The sequence below is a fragment of the Peromyscus maniculatus genome, chromosome 11 (genome assembly GCF_049852395.1).
Source record: "Peromyscus maniculatus bairdii isolate BWxNUB_F1_BW_parent chromosome 11, HU_Pman_BW_mat_3.1, whole genome shotgun sequence".
Classification (NCBI taxonomy): Eukaryota; Metazoa; Chordata; class Mammalia; order Rodentia; family Cricetidae; genus Peromyscus; species Peromyscus maniculatus.
Window position 1 is genome coordinate 37699612 of NC_134862.1, and position 25434 is coordinate 37725045.

General features: G+C 46.4%; 1 protein-coding gene across 5 annotated transcripts in view; it reads right to left on the bottom strand.

Annotated features, from left to right (window-relative positions):
- The window catches only part of Zranb3 (zinc finger RANBP2-type containing 3), a 164034-nt gene that overhangs the window by 10486 nt on the left and 128114 nt on the right, over nucleotides 1-25434 (bottom strand). For 3 of the 5 annotated variants that reach the window (XM_076547285.1, XM_076547286.1, XM_076547288.1), the window contains exons 12-17: nucleotides 23003-23155; nucleotides 14910-15318; nucleotides 11652-11849; nucleotides 9818-9909; nucleotides 5282-5383; nucleotides 3940-4082 (exon numbers count right to left, since the gene is read on the bottom strand). In XM_076547285.1, the coding sequence (XP_076403400.1) occupies nucleotides 3940-4082; nucleotides 5282-5383; nucleotides 9818-9909; nucleotides 11652-11849; nucleotides 14910-15318; nucleotides 23003-23155 (1097 nt within the window). The remainder of the gene's footprint in view (nucleotides 1-3939; nucleotides 4083-5281; nucleotides 5384-9817; nucleotides 9910-11651; nucleotides 11850-14909; nucleotides 15319-23002; nucleotides 23156-25434) is intronic. The other 2 variants (XM_042258049.2, XM_076547287.1) reach the window with 1 other exon arrangement.

Consider the following 25434-nt stretch of genomic DNA (forward strand, 5'->3'; position numbering starts at 1 on the left):
GAAAAGCAATTGAGGATGATTCCTGACATCTCCACATGCACATACACACATGCACTCCCCCTACACACAAAATGGAAACACACACATGTGCACATGCACCGCCCCCCAAATGGAAACACATACACACATATATACTACATCCCCAGAACTAGAATCTCTAGGTTAAAAGTCTGGGCTGCTTTGAGTTGGGCGCAATGCCACACGCCTTTAGTCCCAGCACTTAGGAGGCAGAGGCAGGTGGATCTCTGTTAGAGGACAGCCAGAGAATACAGTGAGACCCTGTCTTGGAAAAAGAAAAACAACGACCAAAGTCTTGGCTGCCTTATGTGTGGGTCTCCTCTGCAATGCAGCAGTACAGGCACTCCATCAGCAGAGAATACTCATCTCCTCACATTTTCACTAGCACAGCAAAGCCACTAAGAATAACACGGTTGCAGGCATCTGGAACCCCAGTGCTCCTGTGGTGTGGTGGGAGACACAGACACAGAGACCCTGAGAGTCTCTGGGCCATCCAGTCAGTATGGCCAACGATGAACAAGAAGAGACTGTCTCAAGAGAGGCAGAAGGCAGGGACCAACACCCCAGGTTGTACTCTGATCTCCACATGTGTGCCATGGCATGCACACACCACACTCACACAAGAATATGTGCACACACTCACAGACACACTCAGACACACACATCTCTGCTAGCTGGTTATAGTATCACAGGCCTGTAATCTTGGTACTTAAGAAGCAGAGGCATGGGAATGGAGGAGTTCAAGGCCAGCCTGGGCTACAGAAACAAAGAACACCAACCCTCAGCTAACAGCTGTCCGTCTATAGCCTGAAGTTGCCCTTTTCTGTGAATCTGCACAGGAGAAACGTTTTATACGTTTATACGTGTACTTACATCTCTTTCTTAAAGCAAAGATCAGGTTAATTCACAGTGAATTACCTTGTCCTTTTAGCCCCCAAGCCTCCTTCTTGGCCTCCATCCCCCAACTGCTTTATTCCCGACAAAATCCTTTTGCCAGCACATTTCTGAGCTTCCAAATGAGCTCCAACTCCCTCTGCTTTGCAGAGTAGGGGCTATGAAGCCTGACCCACATTGGTCAATGGGTAAGGGGTCAGACCCTTGATTCAGTAATTTCAGAGGTGCTAAGACTTCTAGTCAGAGACTTAAAAACTGAAAACGACCACTTGCTTTCATATAAAAGGTTTAAACATAAGTTTTTAGAAAATACAAGAAAAAGACTGACTACAATGGAGGGAATTGACACTTTTTAAATTTTTCATTTTTCATTGTGGTTTGCAGACATTCAAGAAAGTATGCCAGCTCAAAAAAGGATTATGGGCTGGGCATTGGTGGTGCACGCCTTTAATTCTAGCACTTGGGAGGCAGAGGCAGGCTGGATCTCTGTGAGTTCAAGGCCAGCCTGGTCTACAGAGCGAGTTCCAGGATAGGCACTAAAATTACACAGAGAAATCCTGTCTTGAAAAACCAAAAAAAGGATTATGGTAAATCTCAATTTTGTCAAACAGAAAAGGAAGAAGCATGTGCTCTGGAAAGTAGCTCACAGTGATGGGTATAATCCCGGGCTGCTGACCTGCTGCTGGAGGACCTGCACGACAGGGCTGCCACTCACTTAGGCCTGGTCACTCAGAAGTGGAACTCATTCGGAACCGACGCAGTGGTTGCTGGTCTTGGTCATTCCTAGTCACCTGGACTGAGTGACCTGGAAGCTAGCTGCAAGGCCCCAGCTTGGATAAGGCCGATCACTGCTGGGGCTGTTTGCTGGGGCCTAATCTTGTGGGGACCTAGTCATTTGTTCAGGAGTCCCAAAACTGAGTGCCTATGTCTTGTTTGTTGCTCTTCTTAAGACATTTTGTGTGTGTGTGTGTGTGTGTACACGTGTGATTCTGTATCTGCGGGTCCACATGCATGTGGAGGCCAAGGGTTGTCAGGTGTCTTGCTGGATCACTTTCCACTTTACTAGAACAGGGTCTCTTGCTGCATCTAGAGTCACTAGTTTAGCTGGTCCTGCTAGTCAACTTGCCCAAAGGAGCCCTGTCTGCGTCCTGAGTTGGCTGCTGGGACAGCTCAGCTTCTATGTGGGTGCTGGGTAATGAACCCTGGCCCTCATACAAGCCATGTACACACTGAGCCATGTCTCCAGCCTGACATTTCATAGTTTAAGAAACGAATCCTCCTTGTGCATGCCTATGAAGTGAAGTGTGATGCCTCTCCCTCATGCCCACTGGGCTGAGGGCTTCTAAGAGGCGTTTGGGTTGAATTTCTCTAAGAAATAATCAGGTAGGACGGCAAGGGGAGAGAAAGAGACTTGGAGTCTAGCGCTGCCTCCGGCAGAGGTCTACCACTCCCAGGTCTTCCACACCTGCTCTGCGGACACCCCCCCCCCCTCCGCCACCTCCACCCACTGAGGTCCAGCACAGGACCCCAGTGCTTCTCCCCTCTGCGGCTGCAAAGGTTTACCTGCAAGACCCCCCTTTCTGTGGTCAGTCAGCAAGGTGTCTGGGCGAACCCTGGGAACAGCTTTCTTCATTCTCCTCCTTCTGTTCCCACGGCTGACCCCATAATCAAGGCGGGCGGTCCCTAGGTGTGCTCTGTGGCTGTGATAATCTAAAAGGGCTCCAGACAGTTTGACTCTCAGGAACAAACCTGACCCTTAGAGCAGTTATTTCCCACTTCTGGGAACATGGTGCCTATGGAGGCCAGAGGAGGGCACGAGATCTCCCTGAACTGGAGTTACAGGTGGTTGTGAGCTGTTACGTGGGTGCTGGGAACCAAACCCAGGTCCTCGGCAAGAGCAGCCAGTGCACATAACCACTGGACCATCCCTCCGGTCCCTCATTTCCTAAGGCAGATGTAGCCTTATGGAGGAAGGTGTACTGGGTAGGTCTGTCACTCTGTGGCTTCCTTCAAAGAAAGAACTTGACTACAGAGCAGCTGGCAACTTCTCCTGGCGCTCTTTGTTCCATGCTGAGAGAACCAGGGTTGAAGATCACAGAGAAAGTCACTGAAGCGAGGGCAGATGCTTACAAGGTCACACACAGGTATTAGAACTGGACTTCTGGTGAAGATGGCAGGTGATAGTGAAAATGTGTCACAATTAACCTTTATTCCAACCACAGACCTGACCGTTACCTTCCTCTTCTGGGAACATGATGGTGTGCTACAATAGGAACAGGCCCCTGCTGCATGGCAGATAAGTCCCAGGGCCTGCTCTGTGGCTCTCAGGTAAGAGGTCTCTCTGTTCTAACTGCCCGGGCTTAGCAGGTCACAGGTGCACCAACCTCTCTGTTAATGAGCAGGATTCCCAATAAGCAAAATCCAGACAATCTGATGTCTTCCAGCAGGTCTTGGTTTTTTGTTTTGTTTTGTTTTTTTGAGACAGGGTTTCTCTGTGTAGCTTTGGCACCTTTCCTGGAACTCACTCTGTAGCCCAGGCTGGCCTGCCTCTGCCTCCCGAGTGCTGGGATTAAAGGCCTGCGCCACCACTGCCCGGCTCAGCAGATCTTATTGAAGTCACTACATACACAACTATGTTGCTATGAAATGATGTAACTATTATTTTAAGTATAATTCTTTCTCCCTCCCTCCTTCTCTTAAAAAGGTTTCATATTGCCCAGACTAGCTTTGAACTCCCCATACAGCTGAGAATAACCTTGAATTCCTGATCCTCATTCCTGATTCCTCTGCCTCCTCCTAAAGGATGCAATTACAAGTGTGTGCCCTGCAACTGGCTAATCAGTGCTACAAAGGAACCCAGGGCTTGTATATGCCAGGCAAGCACTCTATCTACAAACTACATCCTCAGCATAATTTCTTCAACTTACTGAAATTTCATTCATGGTTCCATGCAGTGCCTCAGATGGCCCACAGAAGCAGCCAGGGAAAGCAATATCCTACAAGACGCAAGGGAAAGGCCACTGTCACCTTTGAGCACTGTTTCCTTTGGCCTGTTGTCTTGTGATCTCTTCCAAGGCCAGGGCTGGGCTGCGGAACAGCTGTCCACTTTTCCTGATCATCCTCTGCTTCATGGCAGTCAGACTATTCCATTCTCGGACAAACCTCAAAATCTGGTAGAAAAGAAATGACGCGGAGTTAACTGTTCTCCATGTCCCTTCCTTCGAAAGTCGGGTCGTTTACAACACGAGAAAACCGATGTCTCACAGCATCCCTCAACAGGTTGAGTCCTACAGTGTGTTGTTCTTCAACTTGATACTACGCTCGTGCTATGAATTGCCTATGCCAAGTGCAATCCAGAGTCTCTAACGGCAGGCACTTCGGCAGCCCAGCACACGCTCTGAACACAGGCGCCCACAGTGAGAATGTGCTCACAGAGAGCAGAGCAGATAGAAGAAGACCCCTGCAACAGCCCAGGAAAGCTGGCCTCAGGGAGGCAGACTCTGAAGGGGCCACAGGGGATGGTGCAACCTCCACGATCACTGTATTAGAGGTCGCAGACACCACAGGACAAAGCCAGCAATAAATTGAGGATTATCACAATTGTTCTTTATCAATCAGTTATAGATAATAGATTTTATTATCTATCTAACTATCTATCTATCTACCTACCTACTACTTATCATCTATGTAGCTCTATCATTCATATATCTATGTATCTGTATCTGCATCTATTCAATCTATCTAATCTATCATCTTCCTGAATCTGAGCATCAGTACTAACTGATACCAAAGACAACAGCTCCCTGCTCCCTCTTCCTACTAGAGGGGTGCAGCTGACCCCCGGTACTGCTTCATTTCCACTAACAGGGTAGTAAAAACACAAATAAAAGCCCACTACTTTCTTGAAAATGTAAATGGTGGCGTGCACATGGAGGGTGGAGGTTAAGGTCTACCTGGCAGCTGCCTGGCCTGCAGCTGCAGCACCCGGGTCACTGGCAATGAGTCCAGAGTCACAGTGTGCTGTTACCCTGGCTCTTGGAATGTGCCAGTGTTAGAATTTAGCCTTAGAAGACAGTGTGATTCTGACAGATGTGTCACAGCTGCTAATCCGAAGGATGAGAGTGAGGAGATGTGAGGATGACTCTGTGCTCAGCAGCCACGCCAGGTGTGATCACTCAGCAAGGAAACAGATTTATTCTTAGCACCGGTGGAATTAATAGACACTGCCTGGGTGGATAAAAATGCAGCCTGCAACCTGACTCTGCCACAGCCATAAGGTTTGCTTCATTTAACTAAAAATGACGTCTAAAATTACTAAAATAGTTTTCGTTCAGATAAATGCAAGTGTATTATTTAGAACTGTTCTTACCAGTGAGCGATTCTGTTTTAGTTGAAAGCTTGCTGGCAAGTCTTCCCAAAGGTCTAATTTTATATCCAAAGGAATGAAATTACAGCTCATCGGTTTCCCATCCTGATAACAGATGAGGAGACATTGTTAGGGCAATTAATCTGTAGGTACTAGTAACTACTGTATAAGAAAAGTTTAGTTATGATGTCGCATGACCAATCTCCTAAAAAAATCACTAGGAGGAACATTCTAGACAAGGGCGTACAAAACATGAGTCCCCTGCAGAGCTGAGGTGGCTGGAAGAGGCTTTACTCTTGTACCCAGAGTCCCCCAAAGACCATCAAGAGACCACATCTGATGCATAAGCAAAGAGTCTTTTTATTGTTGCACTCGGGTCTTTTTATTGTGAGCTCGGGCCTCTCCGTCCCTCTGAGGCAGCAGCAGAGCAGGAGAGATCCCGAGTAGCAATGGGGCAGGGTTTTTATAGGTGGTAAAGCAAGGAGAGGTCTTGGGGTCTACAGACTACATAGAAACAGACTCAGGATTGGTTTATGCGAGTGGCAATCAGGTTAGTAACTTTTAATTGGCTAGGGTCAGTTGGGGGCACAGTTATCCATTTTTGGGCAGGCCTGGACAGGTCCCAGGCTCTGTCCTTGAGCTGCCATGGAGGCTGGCTGGCCTAGCAATACTGACTGTGTGGGCTGATTCAGTGGCCCAGGCTTGGTGCATCCTATGTCCCTGTCCCTGGTGACAGGGGCATCAGTGATTAATCGTCTTTTGTTCATGACCCTCTCAGAAACTGCTTGCTCAGTCTCAGGAAATGGAAATTGAGGCCTGATCTCTGAGAAAAGACTGAGCAGCCTGTTATGGCGTCTGCTTGTTCCTCTCACTCGCCTGCACACAGTCCAAGCTTTCTGTCGTCAGCCTGGAGGCTGTACTTACTGCCCCGACATACTTCTCTACTGCCTGACCTTGGAAACATACATGGAGCTGATGGAAAACTGTAAGCCAATCCAGAAGAACTGCACATCCTTGACATTACACAACCACCTCCAAATCCCAAGTGATCTCCTTTATAGTATCAAAGACATAACTCCTGTCAAACAACAGCTCGATAAACATCTGTCTGTCCCTTCCCAGTGGGCTGACACAGCTGCCCATTGTTACTGGCAGGAGGGGAAGGGAGACAGAGAAGTCTAGAGACTTATTGAAAACGAGGCTTCTCAAAGTCATGTTACCCTGCTGCTCCATGAAGAGCAGGGGTCCATGCCCCTGCCTGGAGAGGAAACTGCATTGAGGAACGTCATCTCTCAAGCGCGAGTGAGTGAATGTCATCTCCTTTTTAAAGGGGGAGACGACTGCCATATGAAAATTCACTACATCAATAACACTTGCTCATGTTCACGTCTCTTCGTCAACAGTGCTGGTGGACCATTGGAAGAAGAAAACGATGAAAGCCTTTATGACATGGTATTTACTCGTGTATGTAATTACATAATTCTAAAGTTGCGAGATAGAATTCCAAACCTTGGATTTGGGATTCTCCTGGCAATAATCAGTTCTCTGTGACATAGGATGTTAAGCTTCTGTTACTGACTTCTCCTTTATGGGGTTCACTCATAGGCAGTGAACTAGGGATTTTACAGACTTCTAGACATTCTGGGGTGAAAAGGTAAACTTTCATCTCCACGCAGTCTCAGCTGTAAAAAGATGTCACATTCCATCCATCTACATCTGTTAGGAAACGGCAGTAGCTGAATGACGCCTTTTTATGGTAATGCATATGTCAGTATTTAGAGCAGCCATAAACACGTCTGTGAGACTGTGGACAGAAATGTTGAGGACAGGAAGCCCAGGCAGGAGGCTGGCAGGCTCTTAGCTGCTCCCCCTTTTATGAGGCTTGTTGTCTCTCCCTGTCCCCACCTCAAGGGGAGAAACACTGATGATATGATAGAGCGTTCACAGACCCAAGGGCTTCTGAGGCCCTGCTGTGTTCTGACTGGGCAGTCTCTTGGCTCCTCATCTTCACATATCCATGAGGGGGTCACCATTCTGCTCCCTCCCGGTGATGGCGAGAGGCACAGCCTGGACCCCCATGAAGAGGTTGGCACAGGCACTAAAGACTGCTTGGAGATGAGCGGAGAGGTCCCACGTGCTCTCCAGTCTGCCTCCCTCAGGTAGAGGCTCCACAGGGTGGGCTGGGATTCAGGCCCACAAGGGTAACAAGTACCGCCTTGCTTGGTCTCTGGTGACTCAAGGTCATTTTGGTCCAACAGTGGATGCTGTGTGGTGATTTGGTATCTGTACAAACCTTTCCTTCTGACTGAATATGATTGTACAGCACAGCATATATCAAATCTGCTTTAGCAGAAAACACAGTTGAAAGTAGTTTGGTTGTAAGTCTCTCTCTCTCTCTCTCTCTCTCTCTCTCTCTCTCTCTCTCTCTCTCTCTCTCTCTCTCTCTCCCCCTCTCTCTCTCTCTCCCTCTCTCTCTCCAGTGCTGGATATTAAACTTGGGGCCTTGTGCACGCCCAGCAGATACCGTTTCATGAAGCAGCACCCTCAGATCCATAGTCACGTTTTAAAAAGCATCTCACTTCCCTGAACCCACAGGACAGAACAAGAGAACGGAGCCCTGTGAGTTATCTTCTCACCTCCACACACTTGCTGTGGCACAAGAATGCCCCACACTAAAGAAATCTAATAGTGGAGAGACAAAATATTCTTTCAATAGAACAGACCATGTAGTTATAGAATTATAGTTTGTACAGCTAAACTTATTACAAGTTCAAAACTGAAGAAACAGGTATTTAAAATCTTTGCCAACTTCTCCATACTTCTATTGGTGTAGTTAGGATAACGATCCTCACATGGTCTCCAAGACCTTCTCGTGGGGGCCACAAAGTCGCACATTGTAATGAAAGACCTTAACCCTTCAGGCTTACAGCCCCAAGCCCCAGGAAATGAGAAACTAAAAATCTAGTTCCAAGGGCCACCTGACTCAGCCATTATTCAACCTGTAACAATGTAACAATGTAAAAAGATTTCTGTTAAGAGATGTGCTCAACTGTGACTGGGATAGTTGCAGGTGTTCCAGGAAGGACCACCGTGACCTTTGTGTAAACTCCACTCCCGCCCTGATACCCTCCTTGAGGTTTCAGGAAGAATGTACCTGTTGATGTGACTGTACCCCCTCTGTAACCAGACCATGATCTTAGGAAATTAGCCCTAGACATAAATCAATCGAGATGAAATTGTGTGGGAATTGTAATCCTGTGGGTTTTGTGGGTTTTTCCTTTAAAAGCACCCATGTGGTTACACTAAGATGCGACTCTTGTTCTCAGGACAAGAGTAGCCCATCTGTACAGATGCTTAAATAAAATCCTCCTGCTGTTGCATCAACTGGACTGGAGTCTGAGTTCTTGGGGCACCCACTTGAGACCCTAAACTTTGGGGTCCAACAGTAATATTGGGGGTTCTTATCTGCCCATCAAGCTCTTACTCCCTTATGACTGAGTTCTCCTTAACAGTCCTCATCTGTCTTGTTGAGACAAGAGCATGCTACAACAGCCCAGGCTGTCCTCGAACTGGAGTTCCTCCTGCTTCAGCCTCCCCATTGCTGGGGTTATAGATATGCACCATTACACCCAGATCCCAGTCTTCGACTGAAACTAGAGAGTTGCTGACAAATGGGGCTGGTATTACTCTTCTCAGCACGGTATTCTGCTTTAGAAAATATAAGTGCAGCTGGTAGTGGTGGCGGTGGGGCATGCCTTTAATCCCAGCACTAGGGAGGCAGAGGCAGGCGGATCTTTGTTATTTTAAAACAATAATACATGAATATTTTAAGTGTCTTCATTTCAATACAGAATGGAGTAAGTATCAAAAGGTATAAGGAGCTTAGGGTCTTCAACACATTTTCATCATGGACAGGGGTCTTCATACTAAAATGTGTGGCCTTTGCTAGCCAAGGCCACTGCAGGAGCCTTGTCACATCATGATGCCTTGTCTCTGATATTCAGCATGGAGGCTGGGATGGGGTGTGGGGAGTGGGGGTGGGGTGTTAGGCAGCTATAAAATGTTGCTTCAAATGCTAACGAGCTCATTTTCTCCTTGTAACAAACCCTCCCTACATTTTACAGCGGAGCAAATGGAAGCTGAGAGCGGCTGAATGTGTCCAAGATAGTGCAGAACAGTAACACCGAAATCCAGGTCTCTTCCTCTCAAGTCTTCATGACTCTGCTTTTGCCTCTCATTGTCTAAGCTACATGGGGGCAAAAAACCTGGGTGCCTATCTCATTGTTAAAGATCTCCACTGAGAGCTGGGCGGTGGTGGCGCACCCCTTTAATCCCAGCACTCGGGACACAGAGGCAGGCAGATCTCTGTGAGTTCAAGGCCAGCCTGGGCTACAGAGTGAGTTTCAGGACAACCAGGGCTGTTAGACAGAGAAACCTTGTCTTGAAAAACAAAACAAAACAAAAAAAGATCTCCATTAAAAAGGGAAGAAAGGAAGCCTGGCTTTATACTTTGAGGTGCAGAATCTGCGTGGCACTGACCTTGGTGTAGAGGTGGATCCGGTCTGTGTTCTTACTTGCACAAAACATGAAGGTCTCATACACTGGCAGGGCACCTGGGTTATTCAACTGCTCTAATGAAGAAGACAAAAGAGAATCTGAGCCCGGCATGCGCCTTGTGGTGGTGCACGCCTTTAATCCCAGCACTCTGGAGGCAGAGCAAGGTGGATCTCTGTGAGTTCGAGGCCAGCCTGGTCTACAGAGCGAGATCCAGGACAGGCTCCAAAACTACACAGAGAAACCCTGTCTCGAAAAACCAAGAGAGAGAGAGAGAGAGAGAGAAAGAGAGAGAGAACTGCAGTTTGATGCCCCCCACCCACTTGGGTGGCTCACAACTGTCTGTAACTTCAGATTCAGGGAATCTGATGCTCTCTTCTGGCCTCTCTGGGTATCTACACATGTGGTCATACACATGCTCAGACACATAGATAAACTAAAAATAGATCTTCCAAAAATAGCTTATTTCACTGTTGTGCAGGTTAGAATAATGAAACAGCTATGTACAGAAACCAACACATTTGGTAAGCAATTCTTGTCTAGGCCTGAAATAAAACTCGCAAGGCAGGTCTCTAAGAGCATTGGTATATCTGAAACCTGGGCCTTCTTTGCTAATGACTGGACGAGAAGCAATAGATTTGGAATCATCTGCAAAGACAGAGTTTATCAGAAGGGATGCTTCCCCACTACCAGAAACCATTACCAGACTTGAAGGGTTTAGAATTTCTCCCCTTTGCTGAGCATACTGCAGCTGGGACTGAAGAGTCCCCATTTGATTATGAACATCAGGACCACCTGGCTGAGTGCCACTGACGTGCCTGGTTCCCTGTGGCTGTTGTCCCATCCACAAGGAGATGACTAGACATGCTTATTCCCTCATCAGTCTTGAAAGTATTTTCTTGGTCATAGTATCCAGAATTCTTCAGGAAAAACCAAACTTGGAGACAAGTCTACATAATAATTAGAGTCAAAGGGGCTGAGGCTATAGTTCAGTGGTAGAGTATTTGTCTAAAATGCAAAGACCCCGGGCGGGATCCCTAGTACAACTAAAATCAAGCCCCCAACCCCCCGGTTAAATAATGAGTGCAGACAATGCCTCCTCAACGCATCAGTGGCCCAGCAACTGTGCTGATCACTGCCCTCAGTGCGTCTCTCTAGCTCACTTCAGACAGCCTTGAAATTATGGTCCTTAAAATGGTTTCTTAAAAAATGCTGAGTGTAGCCATCTCAAAGCATTCATTGTGGAAAAGATGAATGATTTGCTGACGGGCTGTTGGTTCTCTGTCAATCTGATTACTGTGACCTGATGTACTACCCAAATAAAAACAGCTCTCTCCCTGTCAGTGAGCTCACTGTGGCTGGGCGAGGCAACATTCTGGGGGCAGCAGCGATTTGGTGGTGGTGATACTATGTAGTGTCGATGCCAGCAGAGAGTCATCCGGTATTGAAAGATGTTTCTGAGAGAGGGAGATGTTTTTAACTTTCATAAAAGGGGACAAAACACACGTGGGAAAAGGTATCAATCACAAATGTAGTAACAGCATTACATATTAAAGTTTATGGTACTTATTTATTTAGTTGGTTAGTTTTGAAACAGGGTCTCATATAGCTCAGGCTAGCCTCAGACTCACTATGTAACCAAAGATGACCTTGAATTCCCAATGTCCTTGTCTCTTCCTTCTGAGTACTGGGATGACAAACTTTCACCACAGCTGGTGTATGCAGTGCTGGGGACTGAAGCCACAGACCCATGCTAAGAACTCTGCCGACTGAGCCGTATCCCTAGACCTCACACAGTTCTTGTCCGATCAGGACTTACCATTCCCTGCCTGGGACGTCACTCCGTCTTCCTTCTCATCTTCCGGTGTTTCTTCCTTGCTATTAGCTGACTGCTCAGGCTCTGGCTGTCCAGGGAGTTGTTTTACACAGTCCAAACTAGCCTGGTCCTGTTTGGAGGTGTTTTTCTGAGAGTCAACCTCCTCCTTTTTGTTGGCATCCTCCACCTGGTTGAGGCCAGCTAGAATTATTAAAATAAAGTAAGTTACATGTAACAAGCATAAATTAAAATGTCACAGCTCAATTTTATTAAAAAAGAGAGGGGGGGGGGGGAGGGGGAGATAGCCGGGTTGGTGGCTCACACCCTTAATCCCAGCACTAGGGAGGCCGAGGCAGGTGGACTATTTGCCTTGCCACCCGACGTATCCCTTCTAAGATGCACAGATACACAAAAGTGTAAACAAACAAATAAAAAATGTATCTGCAAATGAGGAGCGCCAGCTTGGGCTTGTGTAAGAGGACTAGAGGCCGGGAGAGCAGCTAGCAAAGGCGGAATCCAGAACTGTAACAGAGCAGTATCAGACTACCACACACAGAACAGGTTGTCAGGGTCATGCTCTCAGTCCCACCCCAGCTCGGAGCCGCTGCTGAGCCGTCAAGGGCTCACACTGGTGGACAGACTCGACACGGAACTGGAGGGGGCAGAGACCTTTACACAGAGTAACGATGGCTGCACTTTTGTTGTTGATTTTTTCCATAGGTCTCAGTAGGAAGCCTTGGCTGGCCTGGAACTCACAGAGATCCATCTCCCTCTGCCTCCTGAGTGCTGGGATTAAAGGCCTACGCTGCCATGCCTAGCTGATGCCCATTATTAAAGGGTGGTTCTGGCTGTTTTGCATGGAAAGGCTCCAAAGGGCAAGACTGGAGTGGAGGATGCTCCTGGGTCTTGAAAGAGTGGCTTTCATGTGGTAGCAACAGGAGGAAGTGCTTGGAATAGGGATCTATTCCGGGGAGGTTTAACAACTGAGGGGAGGTGAGCAGGAGATCAAGGATGCTCCCTTTATTATCTATTTTCATCTATGCATATGGGTATTTTGCCTGCATGTATGTCTGTGCACCATGTGTGTACTGGGTCCATGGAGGCCAGAAGGCTTTGTCAGATCCTCTAGGATTGCAGTTAAAGACTGTTGTGAGCAGCCATCTAGGTGCTGGGAATCGAACCTGGGTCCTCTGGGAGAGCAGTCTAAGCTCTTTCCAGCTGAGCCATCTCTCCAGCCCAATGCTGAGGTTTTTAATTTCTGCAACATGCACACACACACACACACACACACACACACACACACGCACACGCACACGCACACGCACACGCACTCACGCACACATGCACATAGACTGAAAGTTGACATCTGGTACCTTCTTTAATCATTTCCCACTGTATTTTGGTCTCTCACTGAACCTTGGAGCTTTGGCTTTGTTGGCTAGCCAGTTGGTAAGTTCCAGAAACCTGCCTGTCTGGACATTCCCAGGTGGGGATGTGGGCTGTGCCTGGCTTTCTCTGTGGGGGCTGAGATGCAAATCTGGGTCATAAAGCTTATGCAGCAAGCATCTGAGCAGCTAGGATCTCTGCAGCCCTCAGATTCTAGCCCAGACCTATGGAGCTTGAGACATCACTGAACTCCCAAGCAGAGTGGTTTGTAGGCTGCTTTGGACATAACCACTCTGGCATTCAAGTTAGAGATAGAGGACTGGGCAGTTTCAGCTGTTGGTAAATACGATCATGCAATGTAACCTATGCCATATTCCCTCCAGAGCACCAGAGGCCTCAATCAGCAGCCTCTGCAGACTGCAGCATCCTAATACGGCTCCTTTAAGTTTCTGGATTCTTCTGTTTAACTAGTATTCGTTCTGCCTTTTAATACTTTGGGAGCACAAACAAGTCAAGGTCGGTGATCCCTTTGCCAACTGTAATAATGTAAAGCTGACCACTGTAACGTTGAGATGACACTGTTACTTAACGTTTTTATTTTTCTACAAGCAGATTGCTTCATGCTCACAGTTGCTTATTGAAGCAACTTTCATAGTTGCTCTTGGCACCATAAGGGAAAATCAGAACTATCAGACACATAATCAACTATGATTTTTTAAAAAATATCTATTTTTTTTTTAAATTTTGACTCCCCCCCCCCCCCGCCCCCAGCTCATCACTTTATACTCTTCCTGTGAGCGGGCATTACTCTATAGTCACAGGTTGCTGTAGTTTGATTGTCTGCACCAGTCAGGGATTGCAGGGGGTCATGTTAACTGTGGCCAAGACCCTGCCTGGAGAAAGCGTGTGGTTCGATTGCAGAGAACAGGTGCCCACATAACAAAGAAAGCTACCCAGATGGCCACTTGTCAATTCCGAACGAGTTCTCAGAAGTGAGAGAGGAAAGGCTTAGCTGCTGATACACTTTTCTCTTAGATCAAAACTAAGAGAGAAGAAGGAGTAGGAAAAAAACAGAACATCAGAGTTCTCTTAGCTCTGTCTCTGCAAGGGTCAATTGTCGGAAGAATGAATATATATTGGAGAATTGACGTGAGCAACTATGTATGCCATAATAAAATAACCTGCTTCTAGTTTCCAGAACTGTTAACTTGGCATTTTTTCCCCATTGGCATAAAATGTTCTCTGAAACTGAAAACAGAGAGAATACTAATGACATTTTTCCCTGTTACATTGTATTTATCTTGTATCTCTGTGTGTGTGTGTGTGTGTGTGTGTGTGTGTGTGTGTGTGTGTGTGTGTGTTGGCAGATTCCTTTAAAAAAAACCTTGAGAAGAACTCATGACTTGTTAAGCAAAAAAACCATGGCACAATGTATGCTAAGCAGGCAAAGTCGTTACCCAAAGGATTCCATTTAAATATAGAAATCCTCTGTAATTTCCTTAAAAACAAGAATATCTACTTGTTTTATAACACAGGTCTGTTATATGGGAGGCACATCTGTTGCCATAGCAACAAGGCTTCTCATGCCCACTGAGCTCACATCCTGCTGACATTAACCAGAAATGCCCACTTGTGCCAAAATAATGCCAAGCCAGTGACATTCAATATATATGTTCTTGACAGAACCAGGAGCCACTCACATCCCACAGGGGATGGATTTACAGTCTTCACTCAGTGAAATTCTTACTTCGTTTTAAGGGCTGCAGGCTGCTGAGTCACAAGACAGTTGGGTAACAACAGTATCTGAAGACTTGGATGGCCTTCAGACCGCTGCCCCCCCCACCCCCCACCCCCGCCCCTATCCCTCCAGCTCACCTTCACCTGGGCACTCACCAGCTCTGCCCCGAGGGTTCTCACACATCTCACAGTGAGGAAGGGCTGAGTCATTGATGAACGTGCAGAAGCCACACTGCCAGCCCTTCCTAGGAAGAAGGGCTGGGGAGGCCAATGGGGGCCTGACCTCGTGGACACCTTCCCCGGACGAGGTTCCGGCTTGCATGGATGGTCTTTCCTCCAGTGCACTGTGGTGGTCCTTGGTGCTGAGTGACTTCGGTCTTTTGGTTTCAGGTTCAAAACCATTTCCATCATCAGTGCTGTAAGGGCCTGAGGCCACTACAGTCTTCTCTTTGAATTCCTTTGACTCGGCACAGGATGTTTCCAACTGTCTCTTTTTCAGTTTTGGTAAGAAGAATGATCGGATGTCATGTTGTTTTTCTTTTTCAAACTAAAAATCAGCCAACAGATATCAAATCAAATGAGGAAGCAATTGTTCTTCCTAAATGAAAGAACTTAGCATTTTCATTAACCAGGCTGACAGGAAATGAATCTAATTTATAGTGCCACTCTTCATAAAGACTTATAACTCAGTGGAATAATCACATCCATGTACTGAGTGAACACAGCCATGGACTTCCTATGTCTTTCTGCTTAGTGCTCACTGTGGGCTGAACGCATTGAACCCTAATGCAGCTCTGTGAAGCTGGCATGTGGGTGAGGAAACAAAGACCTTCTAGAGAAGTTAGGAACTTAGTTAGAGAAGTTATGAAATAAAAACATACTTTCTGAACTACCTGCCTTAGACACACATCAGATAAAAGAAGGAATTGCATATGTAAACATTTCAAGCATGTAAAGTAATATTTCAAGTCAATCAAGACCCTAAAAAAACGCTTTCATGGCCAAACTGTAAACACTGTACATGAACTATGACACTCATGTTAAAGCATTACATTGACCAGGAAACATGTTTCAAATAGCATTGAAATATCCACTCTGACCTCCACATGCACAGGCATACACATGAATGTGCATTCCCACATGTATTTCACATATCTGCAAACATACAAACACAGGGATATTTAACACAGACACACACACACAAATGAAAAATATAAAAAGAGAAAATCTTTTTTTTTTTTTTTTTTTTTTTAAGATTTATTATGTATACAATATACCTGTATGCCAGAAGAGGGCACCAGATCTCATTACAGATGGTTCTGAGCCACTATGTGGTTGCTGGGAATTGAACTTAGGACCTCTGGAAGAACAGCTAGCGCTCTTGACCTCTGAACCATCTCTCCACCCCAAGAAAACCTCTTCTTTAGAGGGTTTCATTCACTTCTATCTCTAGTATTCTAAAATTTCATAATTACCTCTATCTGTATGTATATATATATATATATATATATATATATATATATATATATATCATATTTATATGCCTCAAAATTCTGCTCAGCACTCAGAATACCTTATTTAATTTGAATAACATTTTTTTTGTTCTCATAAATTTTCATGGTTTTCTTTGGATAATTTATTCCTTCCCGTTTTGTCTTTATTTCCTGGAATCCCTGATAGCATGATTTTGGGTCTAACCCTGTATGTCTTATTAGGCTCATATTTCCCTTTTTGTCCTCTCCCCTCTAAAATATTAAGCTTTCCTCTGCTTACCTTCATTCTCTTCTACAGATTGTTTTTTTAAAGTTTGGTAGTCATGTGCTTTTCTCAAAACTTTGATTACGTGTATTTACTTACTATGTGTATGTGTGTGTATCTGTGTGGACACTTGGGTGCCACAGCACAGGTGTGGAGGTCAGAGGACAACTTGTAGGGGTCAGTTCTCTCCTTCCATCACGTGGCTAACAGAGAAAGAACTTGTGTCCTCAGCCTTGGTGGCAAGTGCCTTTATTGATTGGGCTGTCTTCCCAGCCTGGTAGTCACCTGTTTAACTTAACAGTGGTTTCTCGTTCCCTGTTCCTCTTTCCTGGTCCTCTGCTTTCATTGACATTTTCAAGATCATCTCAGGCTGAAGCTACTGACTAGTGTAGCTGGAGATTTCTCCAGTCCCGCTGGGGCCCACAGCCACTCAGACCCAAGTAAACACACAGAGATTATTTTACTTATAAACTGTATGGCCGTGGCAGGCTTCTTGCTATCTGTTCTTATATCTTAAATTAACCCATTTCTATTAATCTATAAGTTGCCACGTGGCTTGTGGCTTACCGGTACTTTACATCTTGCTTCTCATGGCGGCGGTGGTTGGCAGTGACTCCTGACTCAGCCTTCCTGTTCCCAGAATTCTCCTCTCTGCTTGTCCCACCTATACTATACTTCCTGCCTGGCTACTGGCCAATCAGTATTTTATCAACCAAATCAGAGCAACACATTTTCAGCATACAGAGTGATCGATATCCATAGCAGACCAGAGTTTTTTTGTTTTGTTTGTTTTGTTTTGTTGTTCAGGACAGGGTTTCTCTGTGTAACAACAGAGCCCTGGCTGTCCTGGAACTCGCTCTGTAGAACAGGCTGACCTTGAACTCACAGAGATTTGCCTGCCTGTGCCTCTCAAGTGCTAGGACTAAGGTTATCTTCAGTATCAATTTTTGTGTTTGCTTACTTCTGTTTATCCTTGTCATTTCCTAATCAGACACCACTGACCCTTGGTTCTTCCTTTACACAAAGAATGAGAAACAGGGAGAGGCTGGTGAAATGGAACAATCTGAGTTCATCCCCGGAAACCTCAAAAGAGGATTCCTGCGATCAACCTGGTAGACTCAGTCCAGGCAGGTCCAGTCTCTTCCTCCCAGACTGAGCCAAGTGTCCCTGCATAAGCTCCAGGTTTCAAACAGCCAACTCATGCAATGAGCAAAGAACTTGGTCCCACTGCCTAGTTGCCTCCCAAACTGATTGATCGCAGTCCTTGGGGGAGGACTTGTCTTGGAGGAGGTGGGAATGGGGGGTAGGCTGGGGGTAAGGGGAGGGGGTGGGAGGGGGGAGAATAGGGGAACCCATGACTGATATGTAGAACTGAATGGTATTGTAAAATTATATATATAAAAAGAGGATTCCTGAATGTGGTCCTCTGACCTCCACATGCATGGGGGTGATGATAATCGTGGGGTGCATGTGTGTGTAGGCCTGAGATTGATGAAGGGTGTCTTTCTCAATCACTCTTCACCTTATAGACTGAGGCGGGATCTCTTCTGAACCCGGCGCTCACTGTTTTGGCTAGTCTGGCTGGCTAGCCTGTCCTGATGATCCATGTGCACCTGACTTTTAGTGACTTCTCGAGACTCAAGCTCTTGTCATCACACGTGCGCTGTGATGGATTACCCTACGAGTCAGCCCCAGTCTCCTGGTCTACATCTTAAATAATTTGTTTCTTTGAAGAAAACCAAAAAAAAAAAAATCTGGAAACTACTGACGCAGGTGGAGAAAGCCAATAGGAGTGGATGTCCTGTCCGGCCACAGGAGGCAGTTTGAGAAGGGAAGAAAAGGTGAAATGAGAGAGAACACTGAACTCAGGTCTTCGGGCTGGCACACCAGGTACTCTCACCCACTGAGCTGTGTCCCCACCCACAAGGAAACAAAGCATGGATTTTCTCTTTTTGTTTTCTTTTTGAGAGATGGTATCATACACCCCAGGCTGGTCTAGAACTTGTTCAGTAGCCAAGGGTGACCTTAAACTCCAGATCTCGCTGCTCTTGCCTCCCCAGCATTGGGATAAGAGGTGGAGGCCACCATTTCTGGCTTTTTGTTTTGCAGAAGTATCTGAGTCCATCTTGCACATCCCTCTGACTTCAAGAATAATATTTTAAAATTTAATGGGTATGTATGCAGAGTCACGCCTGTGCAGGACAACACATGCCACTGTGGGTTCTCTGTACCCCACTGCAATGCGCTCTGGAAGAAGAGCTGGCTGGCACAGGAGCAAGAACTGGCACACAGCTGGAGGAAGTGCGCTGCATGATGGGGGTGTAAGGATTCTAGGAAACCATGGGACATACGGGATTCTGTCTTTTTTTTTCCCCCCAGAGCTAAGGACCGAACCCAGGGCCTTGCGCTTGCTAGGCAAGCGCTCTACCACTGAGCTAAAATCCCCAACCCCTGACATATGGGATTCGTATGTGGGAGCTGGAGAGATGGCTTAGGGGTTAAGAGCAAGCACTACTGTTGCAGAGGACCCAAGTTTGGTTTCTAGCACCCACATCACACAGCTCACAAACACCAGATCCAGAGGATCCCATGCCCCTGCCCTCAATGAACCCCTGCACTCACAAGCATATTGCCCCTCTTACACACACACACACACACACACACACACACACAAATCTTAAAGAAGAAAAAGAACTCAAATGCCATGCAGCTTAAAATAAAACACAACACACTGTCCCTCATATTTCAGCTGAGACACAGTGATGGCATTGTGTCCATCTGTAGGTAGGACATCCAGCAGATGGGTAAGTGTTTAGAAATGGCTGGTTAATTAGAAGAGAACACAGCTCAGCTTTTCACAAGATACTGATTTGTAGACACACTGTCTGCAAGATGCTGGTAGAACCAGGTATGGTGCACTGACCGGTGAAGTCAGGAGGATCAGAAGTTCAAGGGCATCCTTGGCTACACAATGAGACTGAACAGCTTAGGATACATAAGATGCTGCTTTAAAAAAAATGCTTCTAGTGATTTTTTTTTTGTTGAGACAATCTTATGTTGCTCAGGCTGGCCTTGAACTTGATATACAGCAGAAAGAGAGACCTTGAACTCCTGGCTCTGCAAGAGCAGCCAGTGCTCAAGCCCCGTGGTTTATTTTTAAAATGAAAGTCTTAATTATTTCCATTCTTTTTCTTAGAGAGGCAGCAACTCAGAAAGGCAAGATATTTTTATGAGCTAGTAAATCTGTGTTATTGAAGAGCTATGGTGTTCTTGCACTTAGAAACATCATTATAGTAGTATCATGGACAATATCCAATTCACCATGACTATTTATCCTTTAATCACAGCAAGGGATTCTCTTTATGATTGATGACTAAGGAACTTAAAAGTTGGCATTTCTAAATAGGAGATAGGATCTGACCTGACAGATTTTCTATCACCGATGAGAATCCAAGTTCCCAGAAAAAAAGCCACACCTGTGATAGAGAGTCTACAAGGCTGATGGGCTGATCAGCACGCCCCAGTCTGTGGGAAGATAAAAGTGCAAATGTGGAGGCCAAACCTTCTTGGGCAATCTGTAGTAACCCATCTCCTCCTTCTGTTGGAACTTTCTATGCAGACCAGGCTGGCCTCGACTTGCATCGACCTTTCTGCTTCTGCCTCCTGAGTTCCAGGATTACAGGCATGCGCCACCACGCCTGGCTCCCTGGCCTTCATAGGTGAGGCTTTCTGGGATATACACACACATTCCCCAGCTTCCACCAGCCCCAAAGCTCTTGCCAGCAGACAGCATTTGAAAACTACGGCACAGATCTCCCCACCCTGCTGTAAGCTGCCTGCCTCCTGGTTCTACTAGTGTGTCAAAATGCCTTGACTTACACTTGTTTTCGTTCTGTAACTATAGAAACCTCATGGAGCCATGTCCACACTGGACCTGGCTATTTGGAGGAACCCAAATGCACACTGCCAGGCTACGGCCACTCATATTTATCTCAAGAAAGCCTCTCTAATTCTTTTCAAGGAGAAAGCTTCTTCTTGCAAGGACAGAGAAGAAATTCCTCTCTTCTTCGGCTACACAACTGGCAGTTTCTGTGTCCCTATCCAGTGTTTAATCATTGTTCAAGAAAAACAAAAGGAAAACATTATCTTTGGTGAGAAGTGTGGGGAAGAAGAATTGCAAATGCTTATGCTGGTTAATGCGTGTTTTCTCTGAAAGGCTGGGGACCTCTATCAGCTCGGTTTTACCTCATGGCAAATGCAGGGTCCTTTGAGACAAATCCCCTGGCCTTGATGATAGGATTAAAAGTCAGTTATTAGAACTGAAGGAGTGGAAAAGGAAACTCAGACTCATAAAAACAACAAAGTGCTTCAAGGCCGGTGCTGCTCCAGCAGAGACCAGGCCACCGATGGGAGGGCTGGTGTCAGGGTTAGCAGACTCTGATCAAAGGCTCTGCAAGGAGCCATCCTGCCTCCTGTCACTGGGCCCCATTCCTAACAAAACTAATAAACCTGCTTTACAAATGATGACTGGGGCATCATGCTGACCTCCACAGAGACACTAATGGATGACTGGAACAGCAGCTGAAGACCCTTCACACCTGTCAACTCCAGGAAGAGTCTGTTTTCAAAGGAGGAGCGTGACAGAGTAAGAACTTAATAGTCGAAGTGGATTTTTCTTTTTTTTGAGACAGGGTTTCTCTGTGTAGTTTTAGTTCCTGTCCTGGATCTCACTCTGTAGACCAGGCTGGCCTCGAACTCACAGAGATCCACCTGGCTCTGCCTCCCAAGTGCTGGGATTAAAGGCGTGCGCCACCACCGCCCGGCTCCCTCTAGATTTTCCAAATAGACCATTCCCATGTAGCTGAAAAACCATTCAACAGTGACCCACTCTTAGGTACACCCAGCTTCTCTCTGCAAGCACAAAGAAAAGAGCAAGGCAAACCAACTCTACTCTGGTTTAAAACAAAAGCAAAAAATAAAATAAATATGGAAATCAAATGTGGGCTGGCCAGATAGCTGGGGTAGAAAGATCTGTGGCCGACTCTGACAACCTACATTTGACCCCTGACACCCACACCGTGGAAGGGGCGCACTGACTCCTGCCTCGTGTCCTTTGACTGGCGCGTGCAAAGTACGTATTTACTTCTCTGTGCAAATGTGTATGTTCCCATGTAGCTTTTCACACTGAAAAAGCGCCCTGAAACAGTGATATCCCATTATTCAGAACCAATTCAGCCAAAGTTACTGATGAGAGCTACAGCCCCCGGGGAGGTGTGGGAACAGGACCGTCCCGTGCTCTGAAACTGTCTATCAGGGACAACTCCCCACTGCGGCGTTTGGAAAGCAGCTGTGCTCACCACACAGCACCAGCCACACTTACGGTATGATCTGCCTCATTATAGTAAGAAGGTTTTTTTGTTGGCTGTGTTTTTGAGACGGGGTTTTGCTACGGACCTCAAGCTGGCTTGTGTGTAGTTCAGGCAGGCCTCACACTCGTGATCTTCATGGTTCAGCCCCCTCGGGTAAAGTTTTTTATTTTTCTACAGTCAGCATCTCAATCTTTTTATTACTTGTGTATTTTGAAGCAAACCACTATCCTTCCCCGCCTCCAAGGTCATCAAAATATTTCCCCAGTATTATCTTCTGAAGGTTAGATTCTATGCAGGTGTTTTTCAAGGACGGAGGATTAAGTTCTGAAACCGTTGGAAAATATAATCTGGTCCAGTAGCAAAGTTAATTTTGGTTCTTTGAGTTTTTCTAGCTTTAAGTAAAATAGCCTTTCAAGAGCATAAATAATTGAGAATTTCTGTTTAAAATGATAAATGATAAAGTACACTTCCAGGTATTAAAAATGTAGGAAAAAGGGCTGGAGAGATGGCTTCAGTGGGCAAAGAACTTGCTGTGAAAGCATCAGGACCTGAGTCTGGGTGTGAGCTCACACACACACACACACACACACACACACACACTCTCTCTCTCTCTCTCTCTCTCTCTCTCTCTCTCTCTCTCGCACGCGCACGCACACATGCGCATGCAGAAATAAGAAAGCAGAGAAGAACAAGTCACGTTCTCTTACGTGAGTGAACACAGCATCCCTGCTGAGCTCACACACACACACACACACACACACACGCACACACACGAGAAAGCAGAGAAGAACAAGTCACGTTCTCTTACGTGAGTGAACACAGCATCCCTGCTGAGCTCACACACACACACACACACACACACACACACACACACACACACGCACACACACACACACACACACACACACACGCACACACACACACACACACGAGAAAGCAGAGAAGAACAAGTCACGTTCTCTTACGTGAGTGAACACAGCATCCCTGCTGAGCTCACACACACACACACACACACACACACACACACACGCACGCACGCACGCGCACACACACACACACACACACACACGAGAAAGCAGAGAAGAACAAGTCACGCTCTCTTACGTGAGTGAACACAGCATCCCTGCCGAGCTCTTCCCAGCTGTCACTTGGGGTCCATGCTTCGGCGAACTGCAGAAAAGCCCACTTTTCCTTGTCGTCTTCTGCAGCCTGGAGTTTCTCCTTCCTGCCGTTCAGTGTGCTCCCAGTGACCTGAGCCTGAGACAGAGACACGGGGATCTTAGGGCTGTCACCCCCAGCCGACACTCCCTGACTGGTGCCTTGATTTTGCACTGAAGTCATAAAGTTACCCACCGAGAAAGTCTCATTACTTCAACAGATCATGGCTTTAGTAATGTGGTTACTCAAAATTACAATGTAATTAGCAACTGTTTGGGAGAGATTTAACAGAACCATGACACAATATTCACTTTCTTCGTGAAATTTTTATTTTAATGTTTATATACTTGGGAATTTTCCCTAAATGTGATTGGTCATTATGTATATTTATATTCACTACTCAGAACTCACTGCAAAAGAATGTTTGTTTATATCTCCCCCCCCCCAACTCATAGGGAAATCCTCATTCTCGGTGTGATGATGTGAGGATGCAGGGTCTTGGGAAGGATGAGGTCATGAATGTGAGGTCCACTTTCGGCAGATTAGTGACAGAATGCATTTCTATTTATTTCTATCGTAGTTTGTTGAAATAGCTCAAATTCCTTATAAAGAAGTTGGTGTCCCAAAGGTGTGGTTGCTGCCTAGAAGTGTGCGAGTATTTACAAAGGAGGGAATGGATAGAGGCTGGGACTTTAAGTGTGCATGCTAGTAATTTCACAAACGGAACTTGAACAGTATTTCCAGCCAACAAGGACAGCAGCAGAGAAAGCATTTCTCTTCTTAAAGAACACCCACATGATCACGAACAGAACGTTGCTGGGAATACAGACTGCAAAGGCCATTCTGGAAAGGTTTCAGATGAAAATGAGGAACTCGCAATTAGAAACTGGAGGAAAGGCCACTTTGTTCAAAAGCCAAGAATGTAACTGTGTGGACAATGTTCTAGTTATGTCTAGAAGAAAGAACCTGCAAGCATCTCTGAGATTCCAAGGATGTGCTGAAGGACAGGATGGCTCCTCTGACCACCTGTGGTAAATGAAAGAAGAGATAAACACCGGCAGCGGCGGAGTTGTTAAGAAAAAGGTAACAATTTCAATTTCAGGACATTCTTGGCTCATCAAGAATGTGCGAATGAGAAAAACTGTCCAAGTGGCCATTTGATATAACAGTTGGCATGGACATGAACTGCAAACTTAATCAGCCAACTGAATAAAAGTGAGAAGCAGACAGGCTGCATCCGTAGAAACAGTCAGCTGGGGGCGAAGGAATCCCAGACAGAATGACAGAGTGAGGGTCCGCCAGCCTTCCTGAACTGCACACAGCTGCAGCCCAGCACTACCTGGCTGGAAAACAAAACAGAGGAAGCAAGACCACAGAGGCACCGTGGGGGTCACCTGGGTGCCACTCTCGCCTCAGCCCTGGCAGGGTGGCGGGGTGTAGTGGTGGACCTGCCTACACGTGGATTTTAAAAACCAATGCCCAGGGAGCTGCAGGGTGTGGGGCTGCGGGGGGCGGGGGGGGGGGGGGAGCTCTGGAGGTAGGAGAGCTCTTTCCACCCTGACAGAAGCTGAAAGCCAAGGCAGGGGCGGAGCTAATACAGAGGGCGTGGCCAATGCCTAGCTAAGACTAGCTGATCTCTCCAGCACAGGGGATCCAGAAGGCAGGGCTCCTGCCCTAAGGGGCCTTGGACAACAGAGTACAGAGCCAAAGAAGATGAACACCAAGCCTTGACACTAAATTTGCCCTGTGAGGTTTTAGACTCGCTTTGGACCACCTAGCTCTTTCCCCCTTCCATTTTCTTCCTCTTGGAGTGTGAATGAGGACTCCAGACATTCTCCCACAGTTGCAGTTAGGAAGCATGTAACCTAGATGTAACCTAGTTGGTTTCAAAGATTTCACATCTGGAGAGGAACTTCACCCCAAGACGAGTCTCATCCATGTCCGAGTTAGATAATATTTAGATGAGATACTGGATTGTATAATTAATGCTGGAAGGAGCTAAGATTCCTGGGCCCCTGGGACAGGACGGAGGAATGCATTTTGCATGTGAGAAGCACATGGATTTTTGTGGGGACAGATAAATGGCTAGTTTTATAATTTGTAGCTTGAGTTTTCCTGCCTTGCCCACAGTCAGGACAAATCTCTGTCACCCACCAGTCCCACAGCCTCTCAGACCCAACCAAGTAAACACAGAGACTTATATTGCTTACAAACTGTATGGCCGTGGCAGGCTTCTTGCTAACTGTTCTTATAGCTTAAATTAGTCCATTTCTATAATTCTATACCTTGCCACATGGCTCATGGCTTACCGGCATCTTCACATGCTGCTTATCATGGCTGCAGCTGGCCGTGACTCTCTGCCTTCCTGTTTTCTCTGT